Source organism: Malaclemys terrapin, chromosome 4 (assembly GCF_027887155.1).
Source record: "Malaclemys terrapin pileata isolate rMalTer1 chromosome 4, rMalTer1.hap1, whole genome shotgun sequence".
Classification (NCBI taxonomy): domain Eukaryota; kingdom Metazoa; phylum Chordata; order Testudines; family Emydidae; genus Malaclemys; species Malaclemys terrapin.
In genome coordinates, this window is record NC_071508.1 from 66178245 (window position 1) to 66197186 (window position 18942).

At 36.8% G+C, this 18942-nt stretch overlaps 1 protein-coding gene across 1 annotated transcript in view; it reads right to left on the reverse strand.

Moving 5' to 3' along the window:
* ANO3 (anoctamin 3) overlaps positions 1 to 18942 on the reverse strand; it is a 348638-nt gene that overhangs the window by 99786 nt on the left and 229910 nt on the right. The window contains exon 4 of the mRNA XM_054026242.1: positions 12837 to 12967. Within this exon, the coding sequence (XP_053882217.1) occupies positions 12837 to 12967 (131 nt within the window). The remainder of the gene's footprint in view (positions 1 to 12836; positions 12968 to 18942) is intronic.

The window sequence follows — 18942 nt, forward strand, 5'->3', positions numbered from 1 at the left end:
GTATTACGTCATGCAAGGCAGCCTTACTTCCTACATGGAATTAATTTTTCAAAATTTGAACACTACCTTTCAATAGTCATGACTGAATAATTATACTTATTGACTAAGGGCTAGGCTTCTAAGTGCCTAAGGGTATGTCTACACAGCAATGAAACACCTATGTCCCTAGCCCAGGTTCTGGTAACCTTCCCCTCACTGGGTCCCAGAGCTCAGGCTCCAGCCCAAGCCTGAATATTTATGTTGCAATTTTACAGCCCCAAAGCCTGAGCCCTGTGAGCCCAAGTCAGGTCCCATGGGCCAGCCACAGGTGGATAATTGCTGTGTAGACATAACCTCAGTGCACTCAGGCCCCAAAACACCACATGTAGTATTTTAAATGTACTGAATTGTTTACCTCCTTTCTTTCTTCACTATGACATTGATGGTATTTTTATTAACAATCCACTGACCATTTAGAACAGGGGATTGTCTAGTAGTGACTTTGCCGCTCAGTTTTTGTCTTGCAGTTACATAATGCTTAGTATATACTGGAAACCCCATCCCTGGAGATGCTTAACAAGAAGCTGCACAAAGCACTAGAAAATATACTGTAGGCAATAACTTTGCATTGGCAGAGGGATTGGCAAAATTACCTACACTAGTCACACTTAAAGCTTGCCAATAATATTTTCTCAGTATTTTCAATGCAGTATCGCCAATTCCAAGCATTCAAAAAACATGGGTAAGTTCCCTAAACTTATGAGATTGGTTTATCAATTATGGATTTTAAAAAAATAAGCATGGGATTCTTTTTATTTGGAGTTCTGCTGTTGGTGTCAAGATAAAATTGAGAGAGTTGGTAACACTACCCCATGATATTTCCAGTAGTTTGTATAAAGAATATTACAAAAACTGAACTTATGTATACATATAAGGGAAATCTGGCAAGTTTTAAAGGAGCAATCACTCTAGTGGGATTTTTCTCTACTACTATCTGCCTTTACTATCTAAACATCTTTACTAGAGATAGATTCAACCTATAACTTGGACCTGAGCACCTCTACTTTTGAGGTGTTAATAACCTTGATCAAGATCCAGGAGATTATTCCCTGTTCCGTGGACTTGTCTGTGTGTGTATTTTAAAATATTATAGGTTCCTTCAAATGATATTGGTCCTCTAATGAGTAACTGAAGTTAGCTAGAGCAATACTGGGACTGTATAATATCTTAATAATTACAAGTATCAGGGGGTAGCCGTGTTAGTCTGTATCTACAAAAACAACAAGGAGTCTGGTTAGTCTTTAAGGTGCCACCAGACTCCTTGTTGTTTTAATAATTACAGAACATTTCACATGGTGGAACCACTGAGAAAGAGTTTAACTTCACTCAGGAGTTTTGAAAGGAACCTGCTCTGTAAAACTTTTTTTTTTTTTTAAATATGGACAGACTCTATGAACTCTGAGAGAAACAGACTGCTAAGCAGTTAGTTTCCACTACAGAGCATTAGGCCATGAGCCTGCAAACAAGCATGTGCTTAACTTTGAGCATTCAAATGTTCCTGCTGAAGCCAATTAGAATTATTCACATGCTTAAAGTTAAGCATATGTGTAAGTGTTTGCAGGATCTGGGCTTTATACATTGTTCTCTGATACTTAGGTGTTACTCTCAGATATCTAAAGTCAGAATTTGTTGTTTAAAATATTGATACATATATAGTCAAAGTCACAGAAATATTGTCAGTACACATATATGTATATATATGCTGTGTACACACACACACACACACACACACACACACACACTCATCCCACTTCACATTGTGAGACAATGGGTCAAATCCTACTACTACTGAAATCAACAGTTAAATTCCCATTGCCTGGTCCCAACATTTATTTATAAGCTTGTTCCATATACCGTAAACATTAAGTGTGGTGAAAGACAAAAGAGTTCACTCAAATCATTACAAAAGATTCTCTCACTGGCTAAATTAATGATAAATCTAAACTCCCAGAGACTGTTTTTACTCTTTTACTGTATTTTATAGAATTCCATTTCTCTGTGTGCTGTGATTCAGGTTATTATCTTAAATTATTTCCAGTAGAATCATTGTTTATATTGTGAACTTAAGCTTTATTATGCAAATGTCTGTTTGTTAAAATTAAACATTTGTTAGTTTAAGAAAAATGGAAAACATTTTCTAAAAAGAAAGTTGCAAAAAATATATTTAAAATTGTGAGTTTCTGGGAGGAAAAGTGTGACTGCTCTTAAAAACGGTTGCCAGTTTTCCTTATGGTGTCACAGCATATGGAATTACAGTAAGTAACACTACCCCTCTAACTGTAGTATTCTCTATACTTCCTTATATTCCATGTAGGAAATACAACATACTCAGGTAACATTATTTAGCCATCTAAGGCAATTAGCAAGTTAAGAGTGGTCCTTGTAAAGGTAACCCTATGACTTCCCATATTATGCCCACTATATATTAATTTTTTTTAAACAGACATTTATGAATGAGTAAATGTGATAGCTGCATCATCATTTTTTGGAAAAGGGAAAAAAATCCAGTATTGATCACATCTCTGCTGACAAATATTTGTAATTTCTTAAACTATCAGTACTTTAGTATTTCTTTAACATCAGCAGTAAAACAGTTTGATAGTAACATTTCTTTTTTTTAAAGCCATAATATGCACCTCCAATATGCATTATGTAAATGGGAAATATAGTATTTTTCAGTAACATCATGCTTTCCTGAACCAAAAGCAGTTAAACATTATTTTTCCTTTTAGTCAGAACGTACCCATTTACTAAATTGTAATACAAAATGTTTATAAAAATTACCTTTTCTTTTGTACACCAAAATTAGAGTTTAGTATCCAAACACATTTAGAAGCATTCAAGACAATGTAGGAGACAACCAGAGGCTCTGTTTAAAAACCTCCTTCAGAGTAACAAAAGGAACTCCCCCACTGTGGTTCCTGTATCCTCCCTTAGCTTGAGACTTCAAAATGCTGGCCCATTTTCTTTGCTGTAAGTGTTTGGAAAAAGACGCCGTTGAAGTCGGATTCCTTGCAGTGTGAGATTAAGAAAAAAAAAAGCCATTTGAGGTATCATAAATTTGCCTGGCATGGCTTTAGTCATAGTGAGAACACAGAGATAATCAGTTATGCGAAGACAGTGGACACTGAGGCTTTACTTTTGTGTGTTTGATTCATCACCTTGATATTGACTTGTACATTAACTTATTATTGATGCTTGTTAGGAGCCCCAATCCAGCAGCCCTTATTCAGGCAGAACTGCAACTGGCAGGGAAACTGGGGGAAAGTCTGCATTATTGGGCTCTACATTTATTGCTAACTCATTAGTAATATCTAATGAATCATTAGACATGAAGAAAGTTTTCCATAAAATGAGTCTGAGCCTTTTTTGATGGTTTCATTGGATAGATTTTGGTAACATTTCCTACTATGTGAAAGTTTAATTTAATGTATTGTATGAAAAAGTATACTATTGTTCAGAAATTATGTGGCACTTTACAACTTTATGTAACCCTAAAATCTGTTAGCTTATAGATGTTGTTTCAACAATATCTACACATTATAATAGGCTTATCAACCATTTGTTATATAATTATCTATTAATCATGTGATACTAATGCATTCCATAACATGCATTACAGTGAGGTATTAAAGAAAGCATTTTCATTTACTAATAATTTAATCAATAGCTACAAATCATACATAAATTAAAACACAATTGAAAGTGTTACTATATGTTATATATACTGCATACAGAGAGCTAGATTGCCCCTTTAAGCATAGCCCTGAGCAGGCTGTACTGACCCAAAGGAACCTAGATTGCTCTTCAAAAAAGTGCCTGCTCCCTCCCAGTGCGCCCAGCTAATTTCAAGGCCAAGGCAGAGGAGTAAGAAGTCAGGTGATGGTCTTACCTCTTTCCTACCCCCTACGGGGCACTGTACCAGGAGAGAGCAGTCTCTGAGTTTCTGGATTGTGACTATGAATTGCTCTTTAGCAAGGAATTCAAGGGAGTGGGAGTCACATATGTAAGGTCCAGCAACATTAATCAGCCAGAATTGAAATATTCACTTACATAAATGTTGACAAATATAGCCCTTAAGTATTCAACAACAAAACCCCCAAATCCCCAAAATGTAGCCACCTGACTAGTTCCTGCAATCTGGTATGGACACTCAGATTCATGTCTAGAATTCACTTGCAGCAACAAACCCCGTGTGTAAATTGCACCCACAAAAGGAAGGCCAGACTTCTGAGATGACATCCTGAAAAATCTCCTTCATTTAAAAGTGATGATGTTCAGCCAACTGTAAATTTCCATTTCTAGGAAGACAAGATCTGGATGACAGCTTGTGAATTTGGTGTGACAGCTCACTACACAAGAAAAATCATCTTGATGGACTATTACCACTAATGAAGCTACATATTAAACAAGATTTACATAGATGTCTTCCAATTTTTCAGTGAATCTACAAGAAAAAAATAATAGGGATTGTGGGTGGCTAATAAAACCATAAATCTTTGTATGGTGCCTCCAAGGGAGTAGGAGCTCAGATCCAACTAGTCTTTCTGGCCTTATGATGTACAGTAAATAATAAACAACACTGCAAAATTATAGACCGTTGTCTATCTGAAATTCCCACACAAATGTCCTAGCACACCAAGATCCTGCTTCTGTGTGGGCAGACTCCTGAGCCATGTATTTTAGTGGTCTGTGAATTGCCATGCCCACCTAGAGTACTGAATAAATAATTACCACCACCCCATTGGCCATGGATTATTCTTTTTCCTTAGTAGACGATGAGGGAATTAAGGACCAGAGGGTAAAATCCTGGTTCAAACTAACAACGAAACTATATTTGACTTCAATAAGGTCAGGATTTTGCCCACAATGTTTAGCTGCCTTGTCAAGATTGCAGAAGTAGCCTGGGACATTGGCTGAAATAGAATACTGGTTTCCTGATTTCCAGCCCTACATCTTAACTATGATCAGCCTTCTTCCCCTATAAATCTGTGGCAGGACTACACATGTTTTGTTTATAAATTGCAATTGTACCTTACAATTGTAAAGCCAACATTTTCAAATTTGGTTGCCCAAAATTATACTCCAAAATCCACATTTAAGACACCTAAATAAAGTCAACCTGATTTCCAGATGGCTTGAGTATGCGCAATCTCTGTGAAGTGACTTGGACCTCTTAGCCTGGCATCTTGGAAAATTTGGCCATTTAATTAGATATTTAAATACAGATAGAATTTTTCCATCTACGATCTTATCATAAAAGTCAAAATGTTTATAAAACATTAAGTGCTGCACCACATGCTAGCAGAGGTAAGTATATGCATAGAAATTAGCTACATCCAGCATGCAAGTGTATCAACCAGTGCCAATTTAGGTACAAGTAATTTATTTACAACTGAACACTTCTTTCCACTGTCAACAGCTTTTCAAGTCTATGAGCAGGTCTACACTATGGAGGAAAGTCAATCTAAGCTACACAATTTGAGTTACGTTAGTAGCGTAACTCAAGTCAATGTAGCTTAGATCTATTTACCACACTACGCTATGTCAATGGAAGATGTTCTCCAGTCAACTCCCCTTACTCTTCTTGTTCTGGTGGAGAACCGGAATTGACGGGAGAGCAATCTGCAGTCGATTTAGTGGGTCTTCAGTAGACCTTCTAAATCGACCCCCTGTGCATTGATCGCCACAGCCTCAACCCCTGGTAAGTGCAGAGAAGCCCTATCTCAGAACAAAAAAAATCCCAGGAATTGGCCTAAGGATAACCTGTTTAAATGTTGGGTATTTCCCATTATCATCATAGTATCCGAATGCCTTCAAAGTTAAATCAAATCAATATATTAATGTAGTATTCTATCCCTTGCCAATCTTGTTAACAGGCAACAAGTCACCTTGCCAATGGACCCCTGCAGAGAAAAAAAAAAGTTTTAAAATTGGGGATCCCTTGAGCAAGAAAGGAATACATACATAGGAATTTTATCTTGTGTTCCTCAACAGATGCCATGTTAACTGGCATATGGCAGTTGATGAGGTGAAGAGGTCTGCTATGTGTAGCTACCACCAAAGTAATCAATGGTGCAGCATACCAGAATACCCACTGACCCTTTGATTGGATTGTCTGGAAGTTGTTGTCATCTACAAAAACATGGACCTTTGTGTGGGTTTACCATGAAAATATTGCTGGTCTCACCTAAAAGAAACACTATTATTTCTATTATTTGTTTGTGATAATACCCATGAAATGCTAGAGACAAGCAAGAAGGAATGGTCATTGCCCCAAGAAGTTTTCAGTCTGACAGAATGAGTAGTCAGAGAAAATGAACAACAAACAAGGTTTGTCTTCAGGGTGGTCAAACCACATATGAGGCGGAAGAAGTCATGAAGGCAATTTGAGAGACTGACAAATATGTGGACTATGGTAGGAATTTTGGTAGCGCAAAAGGGACAGGAATTGAATAAAGCCTGTGTGAAAATCTTAGCTATTGCACATAAAAATGTGCAGAATGTAAACTCAGCTTTACAGGCCTAACTGGAGGTGGAATGAGAATGTCTTATACAGTAAAATCCTCAATCAATAAGAAATCCCCATTGTTCTTGGAGCTGCAGAAAATGCTACTAGGCAAAATAATCCTGGTTGCTGACTAAATGGTGAGGTGATCATGGTTTAATATTATGAATATTTGTTTCTCACTACTGTTTAGCCTGAACGTTACAATTATTTAATGTGCAGAAAACGAATTTGATGGACTGTCATTGTTTCTATGATTAATGTCAAAATTCAGGGGTTTATGACTCAACTTTCCAGCCTTAAATATTTCCTGGAAACAAATTTCCAGTAGTGTTAATTTGCATTGTTTTTTCTAGGAGTGAGGCTGAAGCTCCCAAATTTATGTTCACTTTTGTTTTAGGATGATGTAAATTTGAACTCAAGGCTCGAGAATATTGTAGATTACGAATTACTCATGCCATATGGAATAACATACTCATGCCTTTTTGAAACTTTTCAAGATATGATGATGTGATCGTTTTTGCTAATATATTTCCGGATTTTGTGTTAAAAGTAGTACCAGACTCCTTTTTAACCTTTCTGAAATCATTTGTCAAGAGCATTGAGCGATGAAGGACATGCTTTCTGGAAATTATTTCAGCACCCTGCTCAGTCAATGTTTGTTTTCCCACTGACTTGTCTTTTGAGAGATTGCTGGAATGGATCAACAAGACAAGATTTTCTATATTCCACCTGTAACAGGGCGCTGCAGGGCCCTCTTGGCTGCTGCCCCTATTGTGCTGACAAAGTCCCTCAGAGACCCTGGGGTTCAGTAACCACTGGTACTGCTTATTTACAGGTTGTGGTCCCACCACCTTTTCACCATACACAGCTCGGGTTCTAGTGTCTGCACCCAGGAGGGATGAGTTATCGCTCTGCTTCCACTCTCTCGCTCCCCCCTGGCTTCTTTCTTCCCAGCCTTTTATATAGCCCCAGGTTAATTGGACAGACAGCTGTTTCCCATTCCCCAATTAGACACAGCTTTTCTCTAGCCAGCTCCAATTTACTTCCCGTAATGGGAGCTGGCATGACAGAGGGCTAAGTCAACAGTTCATGCCCAGCATCCTGTTACACCACTTTTCAGTTAATCAAGTGCAGAAAAAAGGGGCAGATTCTAAAGAATATATAGTTGTGTTTTAGTTTTACAAATAGGAGGCCATAACTAACTACTAATCCACTAAGTGTTTGCAGTGTTCTGTGTAAACTTGAAAGTTTGTCTCTTTCACCAAGAGAAGTTAGTCCAATAAAATATATGACCTCACCCACTAATAGCTCTCAGTGAGAAATTATCTGAAATAAATTTGCAGTTTGAAAATGGTGCTGCATGAGTAAAGTTTCCATAGTTTATCTGTAATTACCAGAATTTGGATCTTTATATAAAGTTCATTTGAGCAATTTGATTCTGCTATTCATTAACGTTTTATAATTAAGAAATAGTATAACGTTGATCCGGAAGAACTAGAAAGTTTCCTTGTGAGATAGTGGGGATGGGGTTGGTTAGGATTGGCTCAGGCATAGGAAATCCATCGCTCTTGACAGCAGTCAGAAATTAATTGCTCCTGTAATAAGAAAAGTTTTCAATGGAAGGGTGTGTCCCTCAGATCTTCATCTAATAATAGATCTTGCCTCCTTGGGCACTAGTGGTTAACCTCAAGAACTTGAAATAAATGGGTAACTGACTTTTTCAAGAGATTTTATATGGTAAATTGGAAGTAATTGCAGGCCTGATGGATAGAAATCAGGCTGCATAAAATCAAACCATTGAGTCTGCCATCAAATCTGTGCCATATCACTTATCCAGTTGATGTACTAAGCAATATTACCAAATTTCCGGGACTTGTCTTAACCCTCTCCCCCGTTAAATTTCCATCCTTAGGAATGAAAAAACTGAATCAGCAATCAAGGCAAAATATGTCAGCCACTCATTTTGGCACCTCACATAGGTGGATTTTGTGGTGGGAAAGTATCATCACTCTTCCCCTCACCCCTTATTTTGAACACTGGGCAAAATTGGCTTAATTAGGTTAGAAGATCATTGATGGAAGTCCTTAAGAACACAGTGTAGTTCATAAGTCTACCTTCAGTTTTGGTAATTAAAGTAATTTGAAAAGAAGTTAGTGGAGAGAAAAATTGTTCTGTAGCAGCATGTTTTATCTGCTTCTATTAACAATGGCCAACAGGCTCTACCAAATTAGAAGTTTGCATGTTCAACATCTAAAGTGCATTCTTTTGACAAAAGCCTGAGTCAAATGAGCGTAAACTGTGAATTTCTTTGAATTTAACTAAAGTCATCAGAACAAAGAAAAGTCCTTTTCCCAAACTGAATAAATGATAGACCCATTTTTAGCACCACTTTTTAAAAACATTATTGAAAGAACCTTGATCTTCCAGGGCAGTCTGACTATAGTCAGTGTGCTCTGAAAAAGGTTAAATGAAGCTGGTGTCATCCATGAACATATGGCTATCTTTCTTAATAAAAAGATGGTTTTGAATCCTACTGTAGCTTCTTCATATAAGAAATCTTTATAAAGAGTGTTCCTTCCCCCCCCCCCCCAGACTCACAGGATCATTGTTCGCCCATTTTAGAAAATTTGTACAAGAAAAAATGTGGGTGTAACGATGAGTAGCCTCAATTGAAGGCCTATCACACAACTGTGTTATGGCAGGAGCAGGCAGACAGTGGAGAATACCTGGAGATAACAGGTTTGAATCTCCCCCCGAGAATACTGGTCCTGCCCAAAAGTTATTTGCTCTTAAGATCCGACAGGGTCAAATCATAAAGTGCTACGGCTGCTGGAAAAATATTTCCCCATCTTGTGATGAAATTCACCATTCATTCACTAGTAAAATTCCTTAGCAAGGCAGTTTCCTAAATATTTACTGAGTCATTTATTTAACAAAACTTCAAAGTGACTGAGAGCTGTGCACTTATGAAGTGTGTTCATTCAGCAGCTCACGAATTCCATTTTAGGTTCATCATTCCACCACCCCATCTTTCCTCTTGAATCATTAACATTATTTATTATTGTTTTTTCAGATTGCATGGGCCTGCTATTGGTTTTCTGTCAAGATGTTCTACTGTCCTGTCAGTCTCCTTTCAGATCATAATGCTCTCCGCTTATTCTTACTTTTGGTTATTTTATGTACTGGAGCACTTTTACAACCAAATCCTTCCCCTCTAATGTGCACTCTTGGCTCCCATTGAATTCAATGGTAGTGGTGGGAATATGAATAAAGTGTTGTAGGTGAGGAGAACAATAAAGTGGTCTGAACTGGCAAAAGAATACCGAGGATCCCTTGGAATAGGACAAGTAAAAATAAACTAGTCTGACTTAAAAAGGGGATGGAATAAAATAGTAAGACCAGAAAGAAAGTAATCAGAGGAGTGGAAAATACAAGTAAATAATGTTTCATTTCTACAGATGTCATACTACACTTCTACCATGCTCAGCTTCCTTTTCTACTTTTCTTGTAAGTTTAGCTGTCTCCCTTACTTCCCTCCAATCAGATGGGTTTCACTTCTCCTATCCTTAATTTCAGACAAGGTAAGACTATATTGAGATGCATTGCTGGGGACTTTATTACATTCCCCTGTTTGTTTGATCTTTTCAAACTAGAGTGTGCAATTCCATATGCAGACACATACATTTTGCAACATCTTTGAAAGTCAAGCCCTTTAAGTACAATATACTTTTTATATAATATACTGTGCAATATACATCTGGTTTGCCATAATTGTAGCTCCTTTTACAACAATGCCCAGTTCCACATCCCTTTTCTGTCTACCTGTTAAAGCTTTTTCCATTTCAATAGTTTTTTAATTCATGAACTTTAAACTTATTCTTTTAACACATTCAAAATTCAGCAGGGCTGACATTCTTGTAATACTGAGTATCTTACTATTACAGCCGTTGGTGGTCTTCTCCTTTTCATAGTTGCAATATTATTCATTTTGACCAATCCATTCCATTCATTTTGCACATACATCTCTGCACTTTGGCAGAAATTTGGTTCCTTAAAAAGACTCACTCTCTACTAAATGTCTCAGTCCCATTCCTTTCATCTTAATTCACTACATGTTGTTCCTATTCCTTACACTTATCAACTATCAACACCAAGAGTTTCAGCCCCTAAAAATTTGACTTTTGGATTAATACATGGCTCTTTTTGCATTTTCTTTACCGTGGCCCTTATATGTGTAAACCTTCCATTCTATGACATGAGAAAACAAGGGAAAATAAAATTTTAAAATAAATGTATACCCCGTGTTATTACATTCAAGTTCTTTCATGCTGCCCCTAAATACTTAATTTTCAATGTACTGCAGAATTGTGTGCTGCAGATTGAAAACTCAATTGCTTTGCAAAAATTGTCATGGGGAAACTGGAGATTTTGTCAGGAGGCTGCTGTGGCTTTTAGCACCTGTGAAGGTCATATGTGCAATACTCATTTATTCTCATCCTGCTTTGACAGCACCTCCCCTTGGCAGATGCCTTAGAGCAGCTTTCAGTATTCTTTATGTGTACAGAAAAATATTACCCAAACCGCCATACACCAACACAATACACATCTCCCAATAAGTCATTGTGAAGTGCTGTATCACAGACTGAACAGTTAGCATCGCTGTATTTCATAATGGTTTGAGACATTGATCTTGGAATAAATAATTTCTTTTTAGCACACCAACATAGGCTAATATGCTGGTGTATGTATGATCTTTAATTCTATTTTTTTAAATTTCTTACAATAAAAGTCCTTATTCAACCTCTCTCTTCACCCTCCTTCCCATTAAGACAATACGGAGGGCCAAGTTCTATCCTCTAGTGCAGTTTCCACTGAAATGGATGCAGGTTACACGCATGTTTCAGAGAACAGAATTTGATCAAAGAGAGTAACACAAACAAGAGAAAGAAAAGGAAATGACTCCAGTTTTTAATTAATTTCTTATCTCACCACCTTATGTGAAAAGCATCCCATGATGTGTAAGGTACCACAGCAGGAATACCTCACAGATCATACAAACTGTTGGCCATCTGTGGTGCAGATTCCTGCAGAACTACAGTAATGACAATAGTGTGATCTAGAGCATGAGTTTTTCCAGTAATTACAAGATTCTTTCCCTAGCACATATGTAATTCTCAGTTAACAGGTTGCCAAAACCACAATGGGAATCAGCTTTCTGAAATGGCATAATGCTGATAAAACCTGGTGCTAACATGTAGGAAAAAATACCTGTGTTCAGTCCCACTAGATGCAGGTTTGTGTAACAGGTGTGTGCCTGCTTAAAATAAAGTGGCCTTAATTTGGTTCATGAATTAATTTGTGAATTAAGCTAAACCAAATTAAGGGCACAGGGATTTAATGCAGTTTCACTAATCCACATTTAATCTGAATTAACTAAAGTGTGAGTTTACTTTCCTGAGTGTCCCCATGTAGACAAGCCTTAGTGAAATTTAATTTGCTAAACAGGATGAAATGACAGTTTTTACTCTGTTCATATTCTTGATCATGATCGATTTTTTTTAAGTGTTTTTGTGCCTGTGTGTCACACAGGTCCCTTCATGTTACTCACCTATATTTGGAATAATTTTGCCTTCCATTAGCTGTGATTTCCTGAAACTGATATTTGGAGTAGGATTTTTTTTTTCTGCTTATTTTTCTAGATCACTTGACTTTTAAATTTACTGCAATTAAGCTTCTGAACACACCTACTACTAATTCATTGGGATGCACACAACTGACATTGTGGTTCATATGCCCTTAATCCTACATATTATTCCAGCCTTTACATTTTTAGAAGACTCCTGGCTCTTATTTTTATGAGTCACAAAGACACAATCTTAGTCCTTTCAGTATAATTGTTGTCTTTATTTTTGGTGTTGCCCTTATTTCTATAGGGAACTCTTGCTAATGTTATTGTAGATCATGCTCATCATAATATTGAAGTCTTTTACTTCTCTTTCTGTGGGGATGCCTGAATCTAATTCTCTGAGACATTCTTGCACTACATCTGTTGGGGATTTCATGCTCTGAAATCTTGAGAGCACTTCTGGCCTTATTTGTATTGCTCACTTGAGCCTTTATTGTTTCTTATCCCAATGTTGCCCTTAATTCTATGGAGAACCCCATATTTATTTATTTTTAAATCCAACTGTAACAATCATTCCCTTAAGGTAAACTGACTATATTTTTCAGAATTTAACCTCATTATGACAATTCATATAATTTAATGAGTACTGTGGTCCATTACCTTCAAAGATGACTTAATCCGAGGTTCTGGTTTCTGTCTGGTAACTGTGTTTTGAATAAGCAGTGACTGATCTGTGCGAGAATCATAATTCCCATGTTCTGAATCATCTGTATATGTGTCTTTGTCTTTTCCTATATCTCAGGGAAAACAAAACAAAACAGATAGGCTCATTTGAGATTATAATGGAGACATACTTGTCGTACTCTTATAGATGTAGTTGAGATAAGAACATTCTCTTTTAGCACCCTCATTTGTGGCTTATAAAATTCCCACCTTCCCTACACACAAACTTTTGATCTGAAATTTTATCATGCTTGGTCTCAGTTTAGATGTGAAGCTTTTTGGTTTATTAGAGTTTACATAAAATCTGTTCTGCAGCACTGGAGTTATCAGAGTGAAAAAGCATGATGTTTTCAGTTAAAAAAAAAAAAACAGTCGCGTTCAGAGGCTTTTGTGCTTTTATATAACACTACAAAGTTTGGACTTGACACTTCCAATTTGGTGTGCAACCCACATACAATGTGGTCTTATGAAAGTCAGAAGATTCTATTCCCAGTTCTGCCATAGGCCTGCTGTGTGACATTGGGCAACACATGTTAACACTCTGTGCCTCTTTCCACCATCTGTAAAATATGCTATTTTCCTTAATTTAATTTTAGGAGCTATTTAGATCCCTCAGCTGTAGTCAATGGGAACTGAAGATATTTGGCATGTTGCAGGAGGTGCTCAGCACTTCATAGATCTGGCTCTAAGTGTATACCGATTGTGATTATCCAGTACTCAAATTTCTTCATAAACATAAGATAGCTTTGGAGAGCGCAGGGCTCACTCCCCAGCCTGACAAGCCTTCATCCCTTGCAGGTCTCCTGCTACCTCGTACCATCCTGAGTGGCTTGCTAGAGGAATTAAATGAAAGATGGGAGTCAGAGCTTGAGTTCTAATATTAGCTATACCAGTGGTTTTGCTAAGTGGCCTTGGGCAAGATGCATTTCTGCTTCCCCACACCCAATCATTAGAACAGGGAGCATGCTTATTGTAAGTAACCCACAGAGATATCGTGAGGGTTAAGGTCTGTACAACAGTTGAAACATGTAAAGCACTACTTAAGTGTTGATTGTTATCACTTGTATTATGGTAGCACCCCAGCCAACATCAGGAACCCATTGTGGTACGCACTGTAAAAACACAGAGCAAAAGATGGTCCTTGCCCTGAAGAGCTAAAATATAAATATCACTGTACCTTTCTTTCATAAGTGTATCCAAAGGAGGGAAGGGAGAAGGGCAACAATTCTGACAGTCTTTTTCTAGGGCTTTTCTGGTTACCTCCAATTTAAATTGTAAAGATATATTTGGGACAACTCCAGTGCATGTTGCCCATCCAGTTTGAATGTTACAAGTGGACAGAAGGACAGTTTTGTGATTAAGCCATTGAACTGAGATTCAGGAGACTTTTGTTTAGTAACTGGTTTTACCACAGACTCCTTGTGTAACCTTGGACAAGTTACTTAATCTCTGTGCTTCAGTTCCCCACCTCTAAAATTGTGCTAACCCTTCCCTACTTCATCAAGGGATTTGTGAGAAGTATTAAATAGTTGTGACGTATACAGAGTACTTCGGTACCTAGAAAGTAAGGATATTAAAATGGATAAAAATTACTTTCCCCACCACATCAATGACATTGTTATATGCATATATGTTAGGAGATGCTTTACTTTTGTGAATTTATTTTTAAAAGAAATTGTTCCTATTGCAATTGCAATTCAGCCATATTGCAGACATATAGACCAAGTTACTACTACATACAGTGAGCCAAGTTCTCATTTCAGCTTTCACATCAACTTGTGAAAATTCAGAGTAACTGGGAACAGCATTTAACCCAGTAATTCTAAACCTTAAATATGCACCCAATAACAAGTAATGGATGCTGTGGGAATGATAACCTTGAATTTTGTTTGCTTAGAATCACAGCTGCCGTAATATGGTATTTGTATAAGTGAGCACTTGAATTCCACATAGTAAATCTTACAGAAAAAAGAAATAACCAGGATTATTTTTATGCAGCCTATAAACATTGAGATACATTATTAAATTAGGAGTTTCATGGAGAATTGTTTATTTGTTAATTTAATTATTAACATTACACATAATGAGCACCCAGTAACTCAGATCCTGCTATAAACTAAAATAGATCTGTAGTAATCATTTGTTAAAGTCAGATGAACGTGCCACTTGATTGTTAAGACCACAATACTCCAGATTTCTCTGTGATTTTTACTATGCAAATATAACATTATGTCCTTTCTATTTATATAGAACCTTTGATCCAGCGTGCCAGGTAATAGTGTAACTCTAATAACTTTATATGAACAAAATCCAAACAAGTAGTAGCCAATAGATCATAATAAAACCCATTTCAAGACAGAGAAGACATCTCAAACCACGAGGAAAGATAGTATTTAGAAGAGACAAATAATAATAAAGAGCAACAAAAAATGAATAGTGGTAAGAATATTGTTAAAAGATGGACAAAGGGAATGAATCAACAAGTCACTGAGGGTTTGGGAAAGAGTTATAACATTTAGGATTCTGAAACAGTGCAGACAGAGCTCAATCCTGGGAGGTGCTGAGCACCTTCAACTGAAGTTGATGGCAAATGAAATCGTTAAGCCCCTCACAAGATGAAATTCATGGAATAGAGGCTGTGAAACACAGAAAAGAAAAAAAAGGCAGCATGATCCTCCAACTCTTGCACATTAATAGTTCCATTAACTGCAGAAGGACTACTTGCATAAGTAAAGGCTTCTCACATGAAGGAGGTTTTACAGGATCAGACCCTATGTGAATTGCAGGACTTCAACAAGTTTTGCAAAAGTGATAACTTTTAATTAAGGTTCTGAAGTGTCTCACCTCTTTTGCTGAATGTACCATTACTACTGTGTATTAAGTCATTTTAGCTTACCAAGGATACCACCTCTTATATATCACATGTTCTCTGAAAGATGAAGATATTCCCTATCATCTCATTTGAAATATAGATATAAGAAAGGCTTTAGCAGCAACATTTAGTCATGCCACCAGAAAGATCAAAAAATTTAGAATTAAACAGGCTTTTAATAGAAAAGAAAAAAAAGGGTTGTATATGGTTTGACTGTAATTGTTTTATATATATATATAAAATTTGTGGGTGTGAGGGGGTGTACATCCCTCCACCCCCTAAAATCACCTATAGTGTTCTGTAAAAGGTAATGGAGAGGTGGAGCACAGCAGAGGGGAAGGCAGGGAATGCTATCCTGGATTTTAAAAGGGCATCTGTATATTTTTGTGACATTATTCTTAAGACTTTTTACACTAAAGAGGTATAAAAACTAAGGTACACCCATCTAAACACCAAGTAGAAAAGCTGTCCCAATTCAGTGCTTGTACAGTATATGCTGATTTGAAAGATCATGAAGTAATGTATTGGGTATAATCATAAGCAGATGAGTTCAACCAATATTATCATTTTTTCATGCCAGAGTCTCTGATTAAAAATTAATTTTTCAGAGGTTGAGTGGTTGATGTAAAAATGTTCAGTGTGTGTTACTGAATCATGTCCAAAGTTCCCTCAGAAGAGAATACAGTAGCTACTCTTATTCAGAGGTTTCAGATACCATTGACAAGGTACTCAAGATTAGTCACATGAATTGAAACATTCAATTCAAGATTACTGTTATTCATGCCAGTTTTCTGCAAATATGTATTTTTAATGGAGAGATGTATTCTCTACCATTCTGTATTTTTTCTTCTTCTTATAGGAAATTAATTTCTCTCATTCTATTAATGATTTTTCTTCATCATGCTGCATTAAGTGGAGTGTCCCTCCAAATCCAAAGATAAAATTAATTGTCTTGGGCCATTTCAGTTCAAACATGATCTTCAAAGTTCCCATCACAGCAGCATCCAACTTTACCAATAGAGAATGTCACCATAGATAATAGTGAAATTTTAAAAAGCTATTTTCAGTAGGTTTTGATTTTAAAACTTTGAAACCTAATGTTTTTCCCTTTATACCAGCACCTATCTTCTGTCATCTTTCTCCACCACAATTTAGACTATAAAATACAAAAGCAAGTAAACATTAAACTGCAATTTGGAACTGCCAAAGGCCAAACAAAGAAGAGACATCCCTGGAATTTATGGTTAAAAAGTTTAATTGTCTGGGGATTTTTTTTTTTTTTTTAAATTCAGCCTATCCAAAAAGGAACTCTCAGTCCCAGATGGGTTCACACTCTCTTTGGAAGCATCTATCCTAAAATGATTACAAAGCAAAAAGAGACTTTATTTGCCTGCAGCTTCAAGAAATGACCATCAGAACAGCCTGCTCCTTCACGCTCTCGCCCCACCTTGTAGGTGGTTCTAGACCACCATGCTCATGGAACTTGAGCATCTGGCTTAAAGCCAGGAACTTCAGAATAGGCTTCTTTGCAAACCTCAGACCACACCTCCAAGACAACTTCCTCCTCTTTCAAAATATCTGTGGGACAGGAGACACTATTTCTAGAGACAAACATGGGACAGGATAATGTCAGTGAGAGAGGTTTCCCCTCATATGTCTCGGAGTTTACATTCCTTGTTAAAGACAATTTTTAATGTGCTTTCATTTTTTATTTATTTTAATTCAGAATTGCAGCAAATGGATCAGAGTCTCAGTTGCATAGTTCCATCTGCTTATGCAGTTTGACACCAGCTGAGAATCTGCCCATATGCATTTAAATATACCAACTGAGCATGCATAATTTAACAATTTTTCTTTACTTTAACGTAAGAGTAGAGAGTCCACTTAAGACTTCATTACAGTATGGCATGACAAAAGAAGAATTATTTGAAAGAAGGTCTAGGAAAACTTCATTTGATGAAATAAAATATTTTAATGGCAAAATTATTTCAAACTACATTTGTGGCAGTGGGAAGGGCAAGTTGCAATTCCCTAATTTAATGTAACATTTTGTTGGTAAAACAATTTCAATATCTATCCACTGAGGCACTTATGCTACTTCTTCCCTGTTGGACTGTCCAATTCAAAACTGCCAAAACAAATGCCAGACCGTGAAGGCCCTTCTTAAAAAAAAAAAAAAAGAACAAAAAAACTTCAGTGGTGAAACATTACAGTAACAGGTTTCAGAGTGGTAGCCATGTTAGTCCGTATCAGCAAAAACAACGAGGAGTCCTTGTGGCACCTTAGAGACTAACACATTTATTTGGGCATAAGCTTTCGTGGCTACCTGTATTTTCCACTCCATGCAGCTGATGAAGTGGATTTTAGCCTACGAATGCTTATGCCCAAATAAATGTGTTAGTCTCTAAGGTGCTACAAGGACTCCACATTACAGTAAGAAACAGTGACAAAACAAAAGAAACACACAAACAACATCTGGATGATAATGGCACATGCTGTACAGAGTTGCCTACTACAGTTTTTATAGTCCACAACAGAAGTGTATGGTAGAGGGTATCTGCTCTCGTTCCGCGCATCCTTTCAAAACTTATAGCCTCTCAGCAAGCACTCAGCAAATGAGTCTTAGACAGAGATTCTGTTATCTCATTCATATAAATCAGGAATAATCCACTGAATTCAGTCAGGATTTTGGACCGGAGTTCTGAGGACAGGATTATTATATTTATGTTCACATTATTTGTTCTGGAAATGACTCCTAAGCATATTTCTTCCCTAGATAGATTCTTTGGGCTCCTGAAGGTATGTGTGGGCTGCTCCTTCAGGCCTCTTCAGAGACAAAATACCCATTATCACTGCTTTAAACAGCACATCCATTCTCCCTTATTGGGGGTGTTCATGTGACTTTCCAGAATATGACCAAAAGAAAGCAGAAAGGCTTAGGTTTTGATCCTTGAAACACATGTGCAAATAACTTTAATTTACTTTACTTTGAAGTTTGAGATTATTCATATGCTTAAAGTAAGAGCACGTATGTTTGCAAGATTGGCATCTATTAAGAACAAAATGACAGTTATTGTAATGTTATTTTCAGCAATTAACATAATTAGTGAGAAATCTTTATTTCCAATATAAAAAGTTACAAGTTTTTGTTAAGTAACCATGTAAATTACA